Source organism: Ochlerotatus camptorhynchus, unplaced genomic scaffold, assembly GCF_037179485.1.
Source record: "Ochlerotatus camptorhynchus isolate MF236.1 unplaced genomic scaffold, CSIRO-AGI_Acam_v1.1 ptg000220l, whole genome shotgun sequence".
NCBI classification, from domain to species: domain Eukaryota; kingdom Metazoa; phylum Arthropoda; class Insecta; order Diptera; family Culicidae; genus Ochlerotatus; species Ochlerotatus camptorhynchus.
Window position 1 is genome coordinate 5,392,699 of NW_027040710.1, and position 21,231 is coordinate 5,413,929.

A 21,231-nucleotide genomic window follows, 5' to 3' on the forward strand; every position below is an offset into this window, starting at 1 on the left:
GAATTAGCTTTATTTTGGGGTCGATTTTGAGTTTGAAAAGTGGTGTTTTATGGGATGTTTAGATATTTGTTGCCATATAGTTGTATGTTTATCCAATTAATAACTGTGGAAATGCTGTAGGCTTCACTTGTAGTAGGAAAGTAATACAACACATAAAAAAGAAGGCAATTATAATTGATGACATTATTTCAAGCACGTATTATATAATCAAACAGCAGATAATTAAAGTGATTGTTGTAAATCCCACCTAAGTACTAGAGTACATTTGATAACAGTCGATTGAACGTCAGTTCAACGAGACGTCTCAAAATAAGCTATAAATACCTCTAGCCGTTAGCAGCAGTTCAAGTACCACTTCCACCAACTAATCAACCATGAAGATAACCTTGGTCCTAGTTACCCTAGTAGCATTCACTGCTGCGGCCTCTATTCCATCAGGCACCAGCACTCTTAAGGAAGACTTGCACGATTTTGTCAAACTGCTTCCGCAGGATGAACTTGCCGAGCTAGCATTCCACTATTTCACCACCGATCAGGAATTCGAGGACGCCTTTATTTACCTAAAGGGTGAGGAATTCTCCGCCGTTTGGGATCAGTTCTTCGCTCTTAACGAGGTAAAGCATGTGCTGAACTATCTTCAGGCTGCTGGTTTGAATGTTTACAAGGCGTTGAATTTTTTGGCGGACTTTCTTGAGAAGAATCACGTTTATCCAGTGCAAGCTGTTCGGAGTTGTGAGTAGGCCTGTTTGGTTGAGAATTTCCGGTAATCGAACTTGAATTTTTTAGTGAAAACTAGAGGAATCAGCAACTTTTTGGATGAGGCTCTAGCACTGCTTCCCGTACAGGAACTAAGGGCCCTGTTTGAAGAAAAACTGCAAACCAGTCCGGAATTCAAGGCTTTCTACGAAAAATTGCACCATGCTGACTTCCATGAATTGGTTGAATTGTATAACGTAAGAGCACTATGATTCATTGGGTAGAAAATAATAATTGAACTTTTGACCATATTTTCAGAATTCCGGGGAAGTTCAAGGATATTTCCAAAAGCTGCGCGATCATGGAATTGAAGTTGATAAATTTATCAAATTCATCGCTGGAGTATTCGGATGGGGAAAACACTAAAGTATAAACTCTTCTTTGTTCCATGGAATATAAATATATGCAGTACATTCAAACTTATGATGGTTCTAAATATTGCATTGAAGCCTTGAGAAGCTCCTAACCCCTTTTCTATTTATTCTGATTTAAGAATCATGAATATTAAAACATTCCAAATAAAATCGTTTCTTTTCCTACCCAGAGGCAAAAGCTCATCGTTATACAAGCTTTCTCCCTCTTCAGGGAGCTTCGCACTCGTCGTGCACAAACACGGGAGAAACCGACCAGTAAGGTGAGTTATTTATTTTGCATTTTGGTCGTAAATAATTTCCAGCACCGTTCGTTCCTGTGTTAGGAGGTGTGCAATGCTTTTAAAAATTCAAAAAATACCTACAACGAGTGAAATGCTAAATCCTGTTACCCAGCGGGTAACTTACTTGAGAGAGAATGTGTGTGTGTGTGTTTTGCAGAGTGCGGAGTGCAATTTCTTCTCATCGTTGGGTCGTAATAAAAAGCGATGCAAAGTAAAATATTGCAGGTAATAATTTCCACTGAATAATGTGTACGGGCGACGTTCGAATGCTCTATTCAAGTGTTTTGAGAGTTAAAATCTTTCTGATGGCATTGATTCGCAGTCGAATTACGCTTTGAAATGATTTTTTCTAGAATTTCACTTTATGAACTCAAAACACACTTACATTGCAAACCAAATCAAGGGCCATTTACGCAAAGTAAATTAAAACTCCCACCGAAAAGTGTCTATCCGGAACGTGCGTCCGGCGCGCTAGGAAATGTAATTTGCTTGTAATCATCACGGTTCGATGACTGTTTAAAATTTTCTTTCCATTTCCCTTTGTGCTCTAGCTGGAGTTTATCGTCTTGCAGGCGCGGCTCGGGATGAGCATCCCCTCTTCTTCTCTCTCTCTGGCCATCCCGTAAGCGGAATATTGGATTATCACCCTTGTTCGTATCCGTAAGAAAAGTGGAAGTACCCACGGACGACGATGGGTCGGCAGGCAATGTCCGGTAGCATAAACTTTCCGCAAACCAATTTTCCTCTTACGCTACACCGCCGCCGGTGATTATAAATGGTCTGCTTTATTTGCCCGAAAGTGGCCCAGTAATTGAACCACTTTTTGGCTATTGAGAAACCTCTAACTCCACCTCCTCCTGGTGGAAGAGCGGTTCATTTACAACAGAGGCAATGTTTTACCTAGCCCCAAATGTTCAATTTCAATGCAAATTAAAGATTTCGGGGAGCTAGGAAGGTTTCGTTTGTTTGAAAGTGCAATCAAATGAATGACTTGCAATTACAAGTAAAGAATACTAATTAAAGGAGGTGCTTTGAATGTAGTATTTTGCATGCAATAGGGTTAATGTCCCTAATGTCGGTCTAAGTGTCTCTAGTATTGAGCACTATGGTGGATCACATTCACAACCCCCTGTTCCACACTGTTAAACTTCCCCAACAACGGTGTCAAATTTGATGAATTTGGTTATGATCTGGATTTGCGGGCGAATTTTAAATTATGTATGGGGAAATGTACGGGAAACGAAACTTACCTATTCATTTGTTTGCCAATAATTTAAATATTGCTTAAATTTCACCAAATCTCGGTAATAGATTGGGAATACTGTGCAAAACAACTTTGTCTAAGACTGCAAATCGATTAGACCTCTGAAAAAAGTTGTTATTATATTAATTTAGAACTATTGCTCTGCGCACAGGCGTACACTTCCGATCATAAGTTTGGGGTCACCCTTTAAAATATGTAAATGCTTTTTGCTCGTATCTCTGCCATTTTACGACTGAATTTCGATCTTTGAGCGGAATTGACTGGAATTTAGTTCGTAGGTAACTGACTTCATATATTTTACAATTTTTGCATGATACATGATAGTGGGCTACCACCCATTGTAACAGGTAAACTAAGTCCGGTAGCAGTGGGCTCTCTTCTCTGTTTGCCTTGATCAAGCTTAATAACCTCTGATTGTCTTCAGCATGTCGCTGTATGAAGGGCCAAAAACGAATTGGGTAGATCGATAGACAAAGTCGCCTATACGCATCTACGGGAAAGTAAAGAATCTCCTTCCAGCAACATGATCGCACAATTGATCAGAAAGACGAGCCCCCGAACAGGAAGATGCCCCAATGAGTGGAGAGAAGAGCCCGCCATTTATCCACGAAATGTTATCAACAGGGAGTTGGCATTTCAACTCTCCTCATCCAAATCGCTTTAATTGGGTGCCTTGATGGTCCTTCCCAAACCCAGCATGGTTTTGTGTTTATATATGAGCAGTAATAAACATTTAAAATTTAAAACGATCTCACCAACTTTCGCCCTTCTGTCTATTTTTTGTGTTCATTTGTGAACTCGTTGTCCTTCTCTGCATCACTGCTAGTCTCCCAAAAATCACCTAGGGGAAAAGTTGCCTTCGCATTACCGTAACCTATTATCGTCAGGGGGGTAAACAAAGTCCTAGAGCACTCAAATTTTGCCAATAGTTGCTCTGAAACACAATTTATCCACATGCCAAAATTGAGCTCTCAAGGACGTTGTTTACCCCCTGACGATAATAGGTTAAGGTATTGCCGAAGCCAACTTTTCCTCTATATCATTTCTGATGTGTTCTACGACATTTCGACGTCCATTATCTTGGAATGATGATCTTTAGTTCCTACCCAACTAACGATTTTCACAATGTAAACGCTTTACTCATTTCATTTATACAGCTTCAAGCTGTATTCAAACGTTTTACGATATGAGGCAACATTTACTCAACCTCTATACATACAAGCAAATTGGATTATATTTTTGGAATGTGATCTGAAAATTCAGTGTAGTGAGTGTATATAACCAAGTCAAAACCCAACCTAAGCAACATTGCAAGTTTTATTAAGGTTTTGAAGCACTCTACAAGTCTAAATCATGGTCTACAGAACCCTCATAAAACCCAAATTGTTACTTGGGAGGAATACGTCGCCGCACTCCACTTCGGTCTGAAGATATTACAAAAAGCTCCTCTTCCTTGTCTCTACTGCTGGTGCTGTATGGGATTAGAAAGGTAGGCAGTGAATTTAGAAGAACTAAAATGCCGGAAATGCAACAGGTGGCACTGACGACATTTAACAATATTTTGCAATAGATTCATATTCTTCTATGAGGCTATCAACATATTTGTGGCTCATTGCTGATTTGTGGAGTAGTCTTAAGCTTAAATTAGTCTTGTTCAGTCTTAAGTTCAGCTAACTTAATGAGGTTGAATTATGACGATACAATTCGCTTAATGCACCACTAATCAACTATATATTCAGCCTGGTATTAATCAGCTTTGCAAACCTTAATGGGGTGTTTACATCTGTGCGGATTTACTCGCGCTAGTGTACTCGCCAACTAGCACGAATTGAAGTTGCTACTGAAACTTCATGCTGGTAGACGCTGATGCCCTGTTTACATTATTCTAGTGAGCTTTTATGCTAGCAGCTAGCTCATTAGCGCTAGTGAAATAGCATAAGTGTAAACACCCCATAAATCAACTAATAATTAGCTTCTGTTCTTACAATTCAGCTTGAATTGTTACTTGGGCAATTCTCTTATCACTCGTCTATCAACGCTTGAAAAACGGATGATGCTGAAGCTATATAGGGGAATTTACTTATTCTCGTCAATCTAAGCAGCGTCTGCACTTCTAAGCAGCGTCTGCACTTCTAGCATTTTCTCAGCGTCACGCACATATATGATGTGTCTGTTTGTTTACATTCATCTGCTGCTTGCTTCTCTATCCATTCCAATCGACAGAATTTTTCAAAACGTTTTGAAAGCGTTTTTACAACGCTCCAAACTTCTCAGGTGAGTGTGACTATTGTCGGCAGTCTCTTTTTCTTCGGCAACCTTCCCATTAGAACTGCGTGTTAACCAGCTGTTCTATTATCGGCAACTCGAAATCAACCTCATTTTGTAGTGCGTATGCTTTATTTGAAGAAAAATGTAGCATTACTGGATTGCTCGATCGTTCAAATATAATCAGATTGAAGCTGAAAGGCTAAACAATCGTTTGGACACATTCAGGGAAGTGCGTTGATGGGAAAACATAGTGAAATTAACGTTTAAATTTTGGTTGCCGAAAACAGTCAATGGGTGCCGAAGCCAACATTTACCCTACATAAGAGCTAGTTGGTTTAAGACGATAATCTTTCATAAGTCGGCCAAAGAAAATTCCTACAAGCAGCAAGCGTGTTTTCCGAAATCGAAAACACTCGGCTCCGGTGTTTACCAGGGCAGCCCTAAGTTTGCACCTTTAGAATTGATAAAACGATCCATAAAATATTGAAAAACGTTCCATTAAAAACATCTAAATGATCCATAAAACATCGGAGAAAATCCCTAAAAAAGTGTGGATAATCCATAAAAAATATCAATATTATCAATATTTTATGTGAAATTTAGCAACACAATTGTAAAAATGTACCACTAAATTTCTAAATAATGAGCATTGGAATTGTACGAATTACCCATAAACATATTGCAATTGATCCATAAAACATTCAGTAATGAACCTTAAACTAAAGAAAGTGATCCGTAAAAAATCAAGTTTGCACACTTAAAAATATAGGCATGATCCATAAATTAGACGTATATTATTCATGTTTAGGACACTATTTTTTAAAATTTCGATCCATAAACCTTGAAAAATTGCTCCACTGCTTATCTACTTAGATTTACTGTCCTGCCCGTGTATTTAAGGTAGATGTGCGAAGCGACGGGCAAGCGTCTAGAATTAGCTTCCAAAAGAAGATTCTATAATAATATTCTTAAGATGTTTCCTATGGAAGCTTCATTTAGAAACTTTTTAAGAAGCTTATTCTAGACGCTCGCCCATCGTTCTGCTCTTCTGACAAAAAAAAAAACACGGGCAGAACAGTAAATCTGAGTAGCTTCGCAGTAATGTAGCAATTTTCCAAGGTTTATTGATCAAATTAAAAAACATATGTATATAGACCGAGATATAGACTATAATTGGAACACAACAAAATAAGCACGTCTATCAACAACTGGAACACCTACCCTAGGTATGATCCATAAAATTAACATTTTTTTTTTTTCATTTTTTCTTAAGAAGATTATTATAGAAGCTTCTTTTGGAAGCTAATTCTAGACGCTTGACCATCGCTCCGCACATCTACCTAAAAACACGGCAGGACAGTAAATCTAAGTAGTTAAGCAGTAATGGAGCAATTTTTAATGGTTTATGGATCAAAATTAATAATACAGTGTCCAAAACGTGAATAATATACGTCTAATTTATGGATCATGGCTGTTCGGAATATCGGGATAACCCTGTACCGCCAAGTCCAGTGACAACCATGTGGGGGATTCAAAGAGCTACGGTAACGGTCGCTGTCAGAAATGACAGACGTCAGGTTTGGTTCAACGGAACTGTGAACTCACAGTTCCGTTGAACCAAACCTTAGATAGGTCGGAGTATAGGTCGGTACCTATCGTTTAATTAAATTGTAGTTATTTGTAGTTAACTAGCTACCAACAATCAATACGAAACTAACGATTTTAAATTGGCTCACTACTTGACTTGCCTATTGGTCCCAAGCAAATCGATTAACGTACCTCATTCTTGTCAAAATTATAGTACTACACAATGTTTGTTTTGATTCGCTATGAAAGTTTGACAGGTAAAATGAGGGGTTCGTGGATTTTCTCGTGTTTTATAGGGGTGTATCGATAAGCTTGGGACCGAAGATAGTACCAGAGCTTAGCCAAAAAGTTGAGCACATTTCTTCGGGACCTTCTGGTCTTAAGTAGCTACTGAAGTAGGTTAGTTGGAGGTAGAATGCTTAATCTAGATACTACAGTTTGATCCTAAAATCTGGTAACCTACAATTTGTTCCTAAACGCTATATACATGATTTACCCTAAGTAACTAGTAAGTAGCTCATTCTACATCGTTTGCGTGCTTAACTAAAATAATAATTGAATCCCTAAATGCTAAATCTAGCCAAATCTTTGTTGAAAGAGTGACGGAAGATAACTCTCGGTTTGAAAATCTCCCGCTCAGCCTCTTATCGCTTTTCATGGAGGAATTTCTCTTCCTCCAGCGCTTTCTTATTTGCGCTTTTCTCCTGCAGCAACTGGTCTAGAGATTCTTCCAGGCTGACCACAACTGGTCTAGGGATTCTTCCAGTACTTCCTTTTCCAGATTCGGTTGCGGCATCACTTCTCACTCTATTATTTCTGCTAGGTGGTTTATTTGAGACAGACTTCTTGGTTCCTTTTGCCACCTTATAAGCATTAAGATTGGTTTTGATTTTATATTAGTGTAATAAAACCTATTTCAGCTTCAAACTGTCCAAAACGAGACTGCTCTGAGGAAGTTGCTTTCATTAATACGAACATGGCTATATTTTTAAGTGCGCAAACATGATTTTCTATGGATCACTTTCTTTAGTTTAAGGTTCACTGCTGAATGTATTATGGATCAATTGCAATATGTTTATGGGTAATTCGTACAATTTCAATGCTCATTCCTTAGAAATTTAGCGGTACATTTTTACAATTGTGTTGCTAAATTTTACATTAAATATGGATCATATTGATATTTTTTATGGATCATTCACACTTTTTTAAGGATTTTCTCCGAAGTTTTATGGAACATTTGGATGTTTTTTATGGAAAGTTTTCCAATATTTTATGGATCATTTATTGGTTTTTATGTTCAAAAGAATGTTTGCCGTTTACCAGCCCAGTTGCAGGCGCGTAGGCAACATGTTATACCGTGACAGCGGGCCCAACAAAACAACAGAATAAATGATTTGAGCCCGGGACCAGGGATGCCAAAAATACAGAATAATCTGTATTTATACAGATTTTTTAGCAGTTTTTAAACCAAGAATCTGTATATACAGATATACAGATTTTTTGATTTCGTAAAAGTATGTACAGATATTTTGAGGTATGTCTTTAATTCAGCTAAATTTTTGCGTTAGTTTTACTTTCATTTTACCGTAACCTTGCATCGAGAGTGTAGAACTCAATGAACTGGATTACCGGGGTGAAGTAATCGGGCACACACAACTGCACTGTACGTACATGCAATTACCTACGTTACAAATTGCATATATGCACGTTGTTTTTTTTTATTACTAATCTAGAATGATCTTATGGTGGTAAGCACCAACTGATATTATCCTCGGTTTAAATCCCGATAACGAATGTTGGGTTGATTTGGTATCGAAGCTGCTATTAACCAATTCAATCTTAAGCAAACATATAGAAGATTTTTCAAACAGGAACGGTATTAAAAGTAAATCCAAGTTGAAGCTACTAACACGATTTGATGCAAAAGCGCACTTTTATCACCGATACCGCACTTTCAACACTTCTTTGTTCATTTTGATACAGATTTTTCGAAGAGGAAATACAGATGAAAATATTTTTATAAGCAAAAATACAGATTTGCTTTTGGCAACCCTGCCCGGGACATGCTGCCTACTGTCAAACGCTGCTGTTGGTATAGGCCTTGTCACTGGCCTGGTGTTTACCGATGCATCATACACTAGTGCAAGAAATATACCCCGGCACCGCCACGTCATGGCTTGCTTCGAGCAAAAAAAAAAAAGAACAAACGCAAAATAGTGAAATTTATGTAAAATATTTCGGGGAATCCGACAATGTTCGATTTTGTACTTTTTCCCCTATAAATTTAAATATTTGAAAATACCGATCTATAACAATCCAAAACTTTGATAAAGAAATTCAAAGGCCATACTACCTTATGTAAAAAAGTTCGAGCAATCGAATATCGGTATCCTCTTCAATGTCAAAGATCGAAAAATGGTCCAAGTTTATATATTTGAAAATATTGGTCTATAACAATCCACAACTTTAGTAAAGACATTCAAAAGCCACGATTGTTTCAGGCGGCTGGTTCGGACTCACGCTGACAGTTCGCTCACCTGAACACGGAACGGAATCTTCGTCACACGCTTGGTCTTGAACTCTTGGACACAGTTTCTTATAAAACTGTGTACAGGAATCAAACACACAGTCAAATTAACGGGGTAACAAATTCTTTATTGATCTTCAATTAACAATGGTTGTTAGGGGAATGAAAATTTTCTCCGATCTCGCTTCATGGCTTACTGATCTACAACAACGATACTTTATGTAAAAAAAAGTCTAATAAATCAAATTCTGGCATCCCCTATAGTGTCAAAGATCACAAATCAAATCAAGTGGTGCCAACCCAAAACATTTTTATGAAAAAAATAAGAAGCATTTTGACTTTGACTTTGCACCTGTGCATAAATATAATTAATATTAATTCTTTTTGATCAAACAGTATCATTCTCATCGCTCTCCTCTTCACTCTCATTTGATCCACCATCGCGCATCGTCTCCTCATCATCACTTTGTACATTGTGTTGTATCGTCTTTATCGTCCTCATCCCTGTCGTCTTGCTTGGAATAGTAAATTCTCGCGTCACTTTTCAAAAGGTCCTAAGTAACAAATGTAAACAAATCGGGTTATTGCTCTTCTATCATTGTATGTGATACAAAAACATCCATCTAAATTTACTTTCATTTATTTAAGATAATCATTGATCAAAAATTGTCCAATGTACAGCTTGAAATGATGGGAACATGATTGTTACTTCGGTCATTCGGATTGCCTAACATGATTGGTGCTCATTTTCCAAAGGCGGGGCCAATCTAAAGTTAGGTATTACACTCTGAATTCTGTGAAAGGGAATCTAGTATCATGTAGACAAAACGTCCAATGTAACACTCATTGATTATGTCATTGAGAAAAATCGTCCAATGTAAAATGTCCAATGTACACTCGACTTGTTAAAACGTCCTATGTGGTTTTTTCTATGTTGTAGCATGAAATTCAAAGTAAAATTGTGATATTACCGTTTCTTCTAAATTTTCAACGTTATTATTCACTAACTACATTAAAAATAGTATTGAAAAATGTATTGTTTTTAAACAGTTAAAATAATAATCTGTACAACTTCAACTTCGATTTTCTCCAAATGGTGGCGCATCATGTCTACCAAGTTGTTCTCTGGTGACGTTTTCCGAGAAAAATGCGTTCGGCCATGGTTATGGTTTTTGAATGTCTTTATCGAAGTTGTGGATCAAGTGGCACCGGTGGTGTAGTGGTAAGCGTGATTGCCTCTCACCCCAGCAGGCCTGGGTTCAATCCCAGTCGGTGCCGCCGGGATATTCTAAGGCATAACATCTCTGATCACGCCTTCCTTCGGAAGGGAAGTAAAGCCGTTGGTGCCCGGTTCATGAGTTGATGGGTCGATAGGTAGGGTCCAGGTGTGGGAGCTGCCTCCCTGGCGTCGGTAGCATTGGTGCTCAGCACAGAAAACAAGATCGACGTAATTTCAATTAAATCAAGCTTCATGTCAACAGGCTTGAACGATCGCTAGTCGTAATGGTTTCATGTGACGTACAGGGCTCGGTGGCCAAATGGCGATCGTTTTTACTTACTGATCAGATGATCATGGGTTTGCTCCCTTGGCTTCTTTACATTATTGAGATGATACCCAAAGATGATTCCAAAGTGAATCAAAACCTAATTTACCCTCTCCAATTCTCCATTAAATTAGACATCCTTCCCGCCGTGAGTATGCATTGGTAAACTTGGCCTCTAGCAATAACAAAAGCAACGAAGGTCAAAGTAACAATCCTTCCGCTCCCCGATAACCGCAATGACGTGGCCGGCTCTGTTAAAAGTACTTTTTCACCGGAGCATGGATTGCGAATCCCAAGTCCAATTCATTTGGTTCTTTATGCAAATTTCACTGGTTCTAATTAATCACGGTCAAACTATTTACGGTACGGTTATCAATCAGTTCATGCTCATGCTCAATTTTCTATTCAAAATAACATTAATATCTTTATACCTATTTATTAAGTTGTCCTAGAAAATCCAGCTTTTACAACAAGAATAAGCAAGGATGCACTGCACATAATGAAATAAATCTTCTAACGTCTTACTAAAAGGCATCCCTAAATCATCCTTGCAATACCAAACACTTCATTCCACAAATCAAATGCAACGTTTAGAATAACGCTGACGGAAATAATCAATCCATCCTTCTTAGCATTCAGGAAAATCCATTCCCACCCGAATTGACATTTATTGATACGCTCATTTTTCACTTTGGCAAATGACTCCCCCAAAATCACACAGTCGTGCACCAAATTGTGACGATACTGACGAAAACCGGCATCCCCTCCGTGGGGAATAGAGTTAACGCCTTTCAACTTCCGCCGCCCTTCCGTCTTGCCTCCCCTACATCCCCCCTGTGTTGCTGCTGCTGCCTCTGCCTGCCAATCAAATCAGTTTCGCCCAAATTAGCTTCCCCAACGTTGCAACCCACCCCCCCACCGTTGTGTCGTGTCCTGCATTGGAAAAAAGAAAAAGGAAAACCTATCAAATGCAATGAGGAAATCCATTTACTTTGCCGTCGTATTCTCACTTCACACTCAGTCCCTCAGTACTGTACTGTACTGAACTGTTACACCCTCTGTTGTTCTCGGGCGGATCCATTCTCCATTCAGTACAATCAGCGGTTAAGAAGAGTAATTGACTTGGAAAGAAAGTCAATTTTGGCGTTGATTTTTCCTCTTTTGTCCACTTTTTTTTCCTTTTTTGGCTTTTCCTTCTCTGCTCGACGGTAGGCAAACTGCAGTCGAAGTGGAACGAATTTCACCCAAATCAGCTCCCCGAAAATCTCAAGTGACTTTTGCAAATGGAAACATTCAACCGAAAAAGCAGAAAAAAAATGTAACCCTGCGCCAGTCGGGTCGGGTAAGAATGATGGCAAGTAAACCTCAAATGACACTTTTTAAAATAGTCACTTCGCTAAGAGGATTTTAAATTATTGCTCGTTCGGTGGAGGTTTGTAGCCATTTTTTTCTGGCCAGTTCCTATGTGGCGCTGCAATCTGTGAGCAACTCATTTTGGGAGGCGAATAATTCAAAATAGCATGTTTGTACACAGTAGTGGGTTGGTAGCTTGCTCTGTATGGCACTTCTTTTTTTTTTTTTTGTCTTCGTCTATTCGATTTGCAAACAGACAAATAAACTTTACGCCAAAGGAAACCATACCTTCAGCTGCACGCGGTCGGAAAAGTGGTTATGCAAACGGAAATGTAGCTAAATAATGTGTGCTCGAGCGCAAAGCGCTGGCAGCTCGCACAGTGAGAAAGACAACAGAAGGTGCTCGATTTTTTACATTAGGATTTAACTTTAACGATGAAATAAGGTAAATGGTTTTGATCAACGTTTGCGAGGAAACGCTTGTCTCATATCACTAGGTTCGCTAGTGTTTGAAAATAGAAGAAAATAGAAGAAATACGACAAAATTAATAGAGAAGGTCAGAAGGTTGAATTAATTATAGTGGGAAAAATAATAGGACTAATCGTTGGAGAACTTCTTCTTCTTCTTCTTCTTCGTTTTCTTCTTCTTCTTCTTATTCTCATTCTTTTCTGAATTTCATTTACTTATAGTATATTAGCTTATTACTTGCCCTCAACTCAGCGTTCTACTAGATGCAGTTCTACAGTTATTAATTTAAAGCTTTCGATGCCATTTTTGCATTAGGGAAGTTGAAAAAATTTCCAAAACGAAAAAATTCCTCGACCGGACCGGGAATCGAACCCAACCACCTCCAGCATGGTCTTGCTTTGTAGCTGTGGTATTACCGGCTGAGCTAAGGGTGACCCAAAAGGTTGAAGGACACAAAGTTTAAATCACAAAAAGTGGAATCATTCAGCCAAGACAAACAAACAAATAAATAAAGTAACTCCAATGATTTATAATGTTCCATGCGTATATTTTATTTTATTATTTTTAAAAATTATCGACAACATGATAAGACGCAAAAAGCAGTCTTATTGGAACTTTCCCCAGCCGAAGAATCCAGCAACTAGGTCGAAGAAGCTATCAACATCGACTCCATAGTTTCGCAGCTTCTGGAACAGCGATTGGACTTCCTTGGAGTTCTGTAAGTAGAATTGATTTTCATTATCACTATTCAATGTTTTAAACTGCTGTATTCTTACGTTGTAGAAATCGACAAATTTGTGGAAATCGATATTGCGCAGCTTCTCGTAGAAAGCCTTGAATTCGGGGCTGGTCTTCAGCTTTTCCTCGAACAGAGTCTGAAATTTGTCCAAGGGCAGCAAAGCCAGAGTCTCATCCACAAATCCACACAGTCCTCCGGCTTTGACTGAAACAATTCCAATGTGTTCAAGTAGGAAATTGAGCAAACATTCTAAACTACTCACGGCTCAGAACGGTTGGCTGGACGTGGTGCAGTCCGAGGAAATCGGCAACAAAGTTCAGAGCATTGTACACATCCAGATGGGCGTCTTCCAGGTAGTTCAGAACATCCTTGACTTCCTTCAGTGCGAAGAACTGATCCCAAACGGCGGAGAATTCCTGTCCCTTTAGGTAGGCGAAGAATTCCTTGAACTCCTTGTCGGTGGTGAGGTAGCGAAGGGCCAGACCGACGAATTTATCCACTGGAACAAGGTCAGCGAAGTCCTGGAAGTCTTCTTTCAGACCACGGGTGTCCGGGGTGGCGGAAGCAGTAGCGAACGCTACAAGAGCGGTTAGAACGAAGATGGTCTTCATGGTTGATTGATTGAATACAGTGGTTGAAGTGAAACTGATGATTGCATTGGCATCGGACGTAAGTATTTATAGTGTATGGTGGACACCAGGCTTTACTGTCAAGTGTCTGGATAATCATAAGTGGATTAATTCAGTTACTAGGTACTCGAGATTAACTAAAATATATAAGTGGAAAATTTCACGTCACAAATAAACGAAAACAAGAAACAGTAAATAAATTCAAACAAATTCAAAAATCAAATCTTGACTGTACATTTTCCTCACCGGAATCCTTTGAAGGCAAACGGCAAAAAGTGAAACCACACTCAGCTCCTCCCATTTGACCAGTCGGCAGACGGGAGGGAAAAGTCGTGGACGAAAAATTTATTTAAAGCCATTTATTTATTTCCCATGGAGCCAATTTCGGCCGGTAATGACTCCATTTAAAATCCTACAGCTGCACCGATGTTGCTACTTTTTGCTCCTCTGTGTGTTGAGCAACACACCAAATAATGCCTTTATTTAAATGCGAAGACGGACGACAAAAAAAAAGCATGTCGGTATTGGGAAAGTAACATGCAAAGACCACCATCAAAATCAATCTTCTCTCCGAGAATGGTTCGAGGCGCGACGTGGTGTAAGGGATCTTTAATTCGGTGTCACTGAATTCCTGAAGGAGCAAAAAGAAAGGTCTTCGTGTGTAAGCTAGACATCAGAGCGTATCGGCAACAAATGTTGTCTCGTTTTGTAGAACATCAATTTATATGCTAATTAGATTGCTTCCAGAAGCCGTCTACAGCAATAGTTGTGTAAGATGCTCGTTATTTGATGTCTCATTTTATTTTCGATCAGCTTACAATAATCGAAAACAAAATAACAAAATGAAGATGCTAGTATGCTATCATCTGTGCTTTAATTTATTTAGAGCTTAAATAGCCACTTACCTCGAAGTATACCATGAACCCATAGCGACCGATTATAAGCCCCGACAATCCAGACACTTGACAAGATTTCTCCTTATCATCTCCACCATAAACTATAAATACTTGCGCCGGATGCGGATTCAATCACCAGTTTTACTTCAACCCGTTAGCCGATACAAACTAGCCAATCAATCAATCAATCAATCAATCATGAAGACCATCTTCGTTCTAACCGCTCTGGTAGCGTTCGCTACCGCTTCGTCTATCCCGGACACCCGTGGACTGAAGGAAGACTTCCAGGACTTCGTCGACCTTGTTCCAGTTGAAAAATTCGCCGATCTAGCCATTCGCTATCTCACTTCCGACAAGGAGTTCAAGGAGTTCTTCGCCTACCTGAAGGGAAAGGAGTTCTCCGCCGTTTGGGATCAGTTCTTCGCACTAAAGGAAGTCAAGGATGTCCTGAACTACCTGGAAGACGCCCATCTGGATGTGTACGATGCTCTGAACTTTGTTGCCGATTTCCTCGGACTGCACCACGTCCAGCCGACCGTCAAGAGTCGTAAGTAGTTTAGAATTTTTGCTCAATTTCGTACATGAATATATTTGAAATGTTTCAGTGAAAACCGGAGGCTTGTGCGGATTTGTGGATGAGGCTCTGGCTCTGCTGCCCTTGGACAAATTTCAGACTCTGTTCGAGGAAAAGCTGAAGACCAGCCCCGAATTCAAGGCTTTCTTCGAGAAGCTGCACAATACTGATTTCCACAAGTTTGTCGACTTCTACAACGTAAGAATACAGCAGTTTAAATGCATACTAGGAAATAATTCTAAACATATGTATTACTTACAGAACTCCAAGGAAGTTCAGTCGCTGTTCCAGAAGCTGCGAAACTATGGAGTCGATGTTGATAGGTTCTTCGACCTTGTTGCTGGATTCTTCGGGTGGGGAAAGTTCTAATGGGAGTACTTCAAATGTTGCGTGATGTGTGTGATTTTTTTAAATAGATATTTGAATAAAGTTTGCCTATGAAATATATTTGAAGAGTTTATCTTTTTTTCATAAAATATCGCCATTCGCAAATATGCGAAAAGTTTTCAAAAATGCAAAAAAAGATAACAATATAAATTCCTAAATTAATAAGCCTTTTTGGGAATCATTCAATGGTTAGGCCATTTTTGTTAAGCCGTTTTGCTTGTTATCAGAAATGGTAGGCCCTTTGCTAAGCCTTTGCTTAACGTCAAATAAATGCAAAACCAAATCATCGACCTCAAGCAGTAGGACCTAGCTTTGATTTGAAAATTTGCAATCGTTAGCCCTTCTACGTCACTTTTTACGTCAGACTTTTCAATGGAACTTAATGGAATGGAAAAGAAATACTGGTAGCTATTTAGCGGTGCTATAGAATGGTATCAAAAAACGATTTGTTTACATTTTGGTCATGGTCCCTTTTCAGATGTTGCACGGGATTTCTCCGTCCGACGCGTTAGTTCGGTTTATTAGGGAATAGTAGTATGTCACGAGGGGTGAACTTTTTCGTAGCTTCATATCTCCGGGATTGAAAGATCGTCGACCACGGCTTATTCTGGTTTAAGGGGCACCACCGTCGGATTTGAAAGATTATATCATTACCTCCATGATAGTGGTATGTTCTGATATGAAGCGCTTGGCTGCCTTAGACAGCCGTTTTTGCTTACTGAGCAGAAAATCATGGGATCAAACCCAGCCCCATCATATTAAAGTATTCATAGTCACCTGGCTTGCTTATCGTGTTTTGTTAAAATTATCGTCGTTTCATCGGTGCCGGGTTTGAATGGCTACTCGGTCATAAGAGGTGTGATGTGATATGAGGGGCTCGGTGGCCTTAGAGTGACCATTTTTGCTTGCTGAGCAGAACAACATGGGTTTAACCTCATGCCCATCCACATTAAAGATTCGTTAGTCGTCTTTTCGAACACTGAAATTCAGTGTACCGTTTGCCAAAACGAGCCTTGCTACATACCCAACCCTTTATCCAACATCCCAGTGTTTTCTCGTGGAAGTGCAGAAGATTTCTCGGCTTCCAAAAAATCACGTCAACACATTCCAACCCAATCCTTTCTTGACCTGCTTTCGGACGCGCCCGGCGTTGGTATTGCCTAATTTAAGATCATCAGTTTTTACACATTGAGGATGATTGCTAGCCCCAAGCATCATCTGTTGGTTCTCTGTGTAATTACAGCGAATCTGGCAATAACGGAGTAGCATCCGCGGACGGTCAATCATGCTCATGCTCATGCTCATGCAAGTCAGAAATTATGTATAACAAATTTTGGCACAAATCACTTCCCAGCTCATTTAATCTTAAGAGGTGTTAAGGTAATCTGCATTGACACTAAAGCTAAAACCTTAAACGGTCATTCTTTATAGGGCGGTCTAAAAATAATGAGATCCATGTGTCGAAACAGTTTTTTTTTTCCTTTGGTTTGTTTTTTCCGTCGATTTTGTTTTCCGTGCTGAGCACCAATGCTACCGACGTGCCAGGAAGGCAGCTCCAACACCTGGACCCTACCTATCGACCCATCAACTCATGAACCGGGGACCAACGGCTTTACTTCCCATCCGAAGGAAGGCGTGATCAGAGATGTTATGCCTCTGAACATCCCGGCGGCGCCGACTGGGATTGAACCCAGGCCTGCTGGGGTGAGAGGTAATCACGCTTACCACTAAACCACCGGCGCCGTTATGTGTCGAAACAGTTATTGACTATTTCCGGAGACATGAAAATGTGTATCTTTTTCTAAATTTGAAAACCCGAACTACGAAGACATATTTTTGTTGGAGGTCGATAAATTGTAATCATAGGAGTTCAGCAATGTTTGGATAGGGATATGTCATGTCACCTAGATGTACTAGAAAAAATCATAACAGCATTAGAAACTGGTTGACCATATGAAACGAATAGTTGCTTCCAATGCATCGTGTATATTTCATTCAAAATAATTCATTCCACCCGAAGAACGCTTTGAACAGATCCAAAAGCTTTTCAATATCAATGCCATGTGGTTTCACCTGCTCTTGTATGGCTTGCACCTCCGGATCGTCCTGCAAACCAGAAACAAATCACAACAATTCTACAAATTTCCCACTTTTCCTACTCACCAAAACTTCTCGGATCAGCCGCCCGAACTCCGGCGCCGTAAGCTTGTCTGTAATACCTTTGTACTGTGGGTTGTTATTCTTGTTCTTCTCGTGAACGCCCATCATATCACTTGAGGAAACAATTTTTATGGCATCATCAACGAAGGCACTCAAACCTCCCTTCCTCAGTTGAATAACTGAAAGTGGAAATGACTGGTGAAAAACGCATGCGAAGCAACCTGCCACATCTTACATCTCTTGACCCTGGACCGGGTTCCAGTAAAGTCGGAAAGCATGTTCAACACTCGGTTAACCGGTAGTCCCGCATCATCGATGTATCGCAGCAGCTCTTTGACTTTCTCTATCTCCATAAATTTGTTCCACGCTTCGGAGAATTCAACACTTCCCATGTACTGGATCGTTCGCCGGAACTGAGGATCGTGCACCAAATATTCAGCCAGCAGTATCCGCAATCGATCGATCGGGAGACTTTGCTGAATTCCAATGAGGTCACCCCGCACTTGCGAATCATCACCGAATGTGATTTTCAAATATAAACCTAGCGAGAAAAGAAACAGCAATCCCTTCATGGTGAAAATCAACTGGTGACTGAACAAAACTCATTCCATTGTAGAACTCGCGTCTCTGCTGACGAACGTGACTCTTGTGATAAACAGACGAAGGCATGTTTAAAAGGTTTATGTGTATATAGATAAACCGTGTGGTGAAAGATGGTAAAATTTAGTCAAAATATTTTAATACTAATGGGCTCGTCGCGGTATGTGTATGCTTGCCGTAAATGTTAAACAGAAAACAGCTACACGACTTATGTCACGTGACTCACTAAGAACTCGCTGTAAACGGATAATATTTTGAAAGTAAGCTTGCATAACGCATGAATTCATAACTGCCCAGAATTTTTCAATTAGGCGAAACTCCGGTGTATTTGGTGGATTCATATATTTTGGCACAAAGTTGACTCCGTTGGCTCGGTACCACTCCAACACGTTTCGAGCGTAGTAGCAGGATGCTAGATCAGGCCAAAACAAAGTTGATCCTTTCTGCTTCCTTACGAATGGCAAGAGACGCTTTTTACCCTTCCGTGTAAATCGTACCGTTGATTGTTCCGGAAGTGATTTCACCACATCCGCAAATTGCCTGCGAGATCAGCAACTTCTTTGCGAATTTCGATAATTTCTTCTTTCGAACATCCTCCGGAACATCGGACTTAGACTTGGCAACGAAATATTGTTCTGGAAAAGATTGGCTGGACCAAAACCGATCGACGAAAAATGATAATAGTATTCATTTGTACGAATTTATAAATATTAATACTAAAAACATGACTATCAGACACATTTTACAAAGCATCGTATATATCTGTTGTTTGAAGATGTACAGCTTTTATGTATTCAGCACCATCTTTACGTTCGTTATTCTATTTTACTGGAACTCAATAACACAATTGTCGACAATCAGCGAACAAGCAAGAAATGTGATTACTTACCGAGCTGGATTAAGTGTATAGTGTACCATTCTATGAAAAAGAACGCCCCACCACAGCTCATCAGATGAGGTCATCTATTTATATGTTCAATGAAAGGTAAGTTTCAAAACGGTCCTTAAAAGTTAGGAAGCAAGGCATTTCCAGCGGTAATTGCCGGCATATTGATGCATGGTTATTCAAGGAAACTGCTTAAGCATTGAATATTTTCTATTCATGACTGCTATCCTACCTCCGTCCGAAGACTCAATCCCCTTGTAAAACTTCTCTACTGGAGGAAAAAAGCGTTCACATGTGTCTCATACCACTTTACTTCGTCACCACCCCCGTCGTTGTAACGGAAGAAAAATGTCGTTTAATCTAACGACAGTCAAAGTTTTTCCTCCATCGAGGACTAGAGCTGGCAGCTAGCAGTGCAGCAAAGTTTTTCCTCCGTTCCACCAAATTTTCCATCTGGATGGGAAAGAATCACACACACACACACACAAAAAAAAACTAAAGCGATCTACGAAAAAATACACGCAGTCATAGATAAGCAATATAACCAGGGACGGAGAAACGGGAAACTTCGGCGGAAGAAAATTCCAAAACACTTCACCCTCAGTTCGGGAAAACGAGAGGAAAAAGCAAGCTTTCCACTCGAGTGGAATACCACAAGAGACCATTATCTCCGTTTGGAGCCAAGTTTGAACAACAACAACAACAACAACAGCAGTAACAACAAAACCATGTAGGTATAGGCCCTATCCTATACACTCGCATGTGCCACTGAAGGGCCGAGGTGATCACTGCAAATGACACGAAACGACGACGGTATCAACGGCCGTCATCATCGTTATATGATCACACACATAAAAGTGCAATCAATGACAGCGGGTGACCACTTGAGCTGGTTTTCTATCGATGATGGCCCAAGAGGGACGACGTGGGTAGGATTTGAGCGACCGAGCCGGAAGAAATCGGAAATGATGCTGAATGCTTGTTGGAAAACTTTGGACCAAGATGCAAGAATGCGGGAAATCGGGAAACAGATGTTGGTCGCTAGCAGCCATAAACGCGACGCGAAACATTCTGGAGGCAATCGATGTGTGTTGAATAGTTGTTTCACTTTGCGAAATGACGCGCATTTAAGGACGTTTCGTGGTGAAAGAACGATTACTGCCAAGAAAGTCACGCTGCTTCAAATGAGTTTTTAGTTCTACAATTAGGTAGGGGTTTGAGGTTTCGAGCCATTTCGTAGTAAAATTTAATGAAAATCGTTTCTTTTCAAATTGAGTGAAGGTAGGTTATTATTAACCCATCAATACCGATCACCACTCACAGTTGAGAAAAATCAATAAATTAAGTGGAAGCATAAAAGTTGAGGCAAGAACAACCATATTTAAATTCTATACACTGAGCGAAATAAATATAAGGACAACCGAAAATTTGCAATTCTTAAAAATTAGTTTTAATTACGCAAAACTTCTGTTTTCCAGTTTTGTGTGTTTAATGTCATCTCACATTTACTACACTGTTTCAGTGTTGACTAGTCTTTATACGCGGGATATCGACTGTTTTCATATGCTTAGAAGGAAATAATTATAATGACAAGCTGACAAGTTTTTGCGTAAGTTTGTAAATCAAATTTGACCATTGTTATAATATAACACTTCCGGAGTGATTTGAGATTTGGCCGTAATTGCATTTGTAAACAAACACGCCAACCGCCGATTTCTCGCGAATAAACGCTTAATCTCGAAAACTTATATCACTATCAGGTAGAGGAATAATTCCTCTATCATTTGGTATATTTTGCTTATGGGATTGAGCTGTTATTCAAGAGAAACTGGCAATTTACGTGTTTGTTTACAAATACAATTACGCCCAAATCTCAAATCACTCCGGACTTATCAAATTAACCTATATTATGACCGAAAATTTTGATTTTAGTATTT

The 21,231-nt window shown here is 39.6% G+C and overlaps 4 protein-coding genes across 4 annotated transcripts; 2 read left to right on the top strand and 2 right to left on the bottom strand.

Moving 5' to 3' along the window:
• The first annotated feature begins 374 nt into the window (after nt 1-374).
• LOC135703743 (protein G12-like) lies at nt 375-1,122 on the top strand. The gene is made up of 3 exons (XM_065225061.1): nt 375-732; nt 787-953; nt 1,015-1,122. The coding sequence occupies exons 1-3, from the start codon at nt 375-377 to the stop codon at nt 1,120-1,122; spliced, it is 633 nt and encodes a 210-aa protein (XP_065081133.1).
• An 11,873-nt stretch (nt 1,123-12,995) lies between these two features.
• LOC135703660 (protein G12-like) lies at nt 12,996-13,783 on the bottom strand. The gene is made up of 3 exons (XM_065224939.1): nt 13,425-13,783; nt 13,200-13,366; nt 12,996-13,139 (listed from the first exon to the last, which is right to left on the bottom strand). Exons 1-3 carry the CDS (start codon nt 13,771-13,773, stop codon nt 13,029-13,031), a joined length of 627 nt encoding a protein of 208 aa, XP_065081011.1. The 5' UTR covers nt 13,774-13,783; the 3' UTR covers nt 12,996-13,028.
• Nucleotides 13,784-14,878: 1,095 nt separating this feature from the next.
• Nucleotides 14,879-15,645, top strand: LOC135703742 (protein G12-like). The gene is made up of 3 exons (XM_065225060.1): nt 14,879-15,234; nt 15,293-15,459; nt 15,523-15,645. The coding sequence occupies exons 1-3, from the start codon at nt 14,886-14,888 to the stop codon at nt 15,628-15,630; spliced, it is 624 nt and encodes a 207-aa protein (XP_065081132.1). The 5' UTR covers nt 14,879-14,885; the 3' UTR covers nt 15,631-15,645.
• Nucleotides 15,646-17,622: 1,977 nt separating this feature from the next.
• Nucleotides 17,623-18,380, bottom strand: LOC135703661 (protein G12-like). The gene is made up of 3 exons (XM_065224940.1): nt 18,044-18,380; nt 17,812-17,987; nt 17,623-17,754 (listed from the first exon to the last, which is right to left on the bottom strand). The coding sequence occupies exons 1-3, from the start codon at nt 18,378-18,380 to the stop codon at nt 17,644-17,646; spliced, it is 624 nt and encodes a 207-aa protein (XP_065081012.1). The 3' UTR covers nt 17,623-17,643.
• Nucleotides 18,381-21,231: the final 2,851 nt, after the last annotated feature.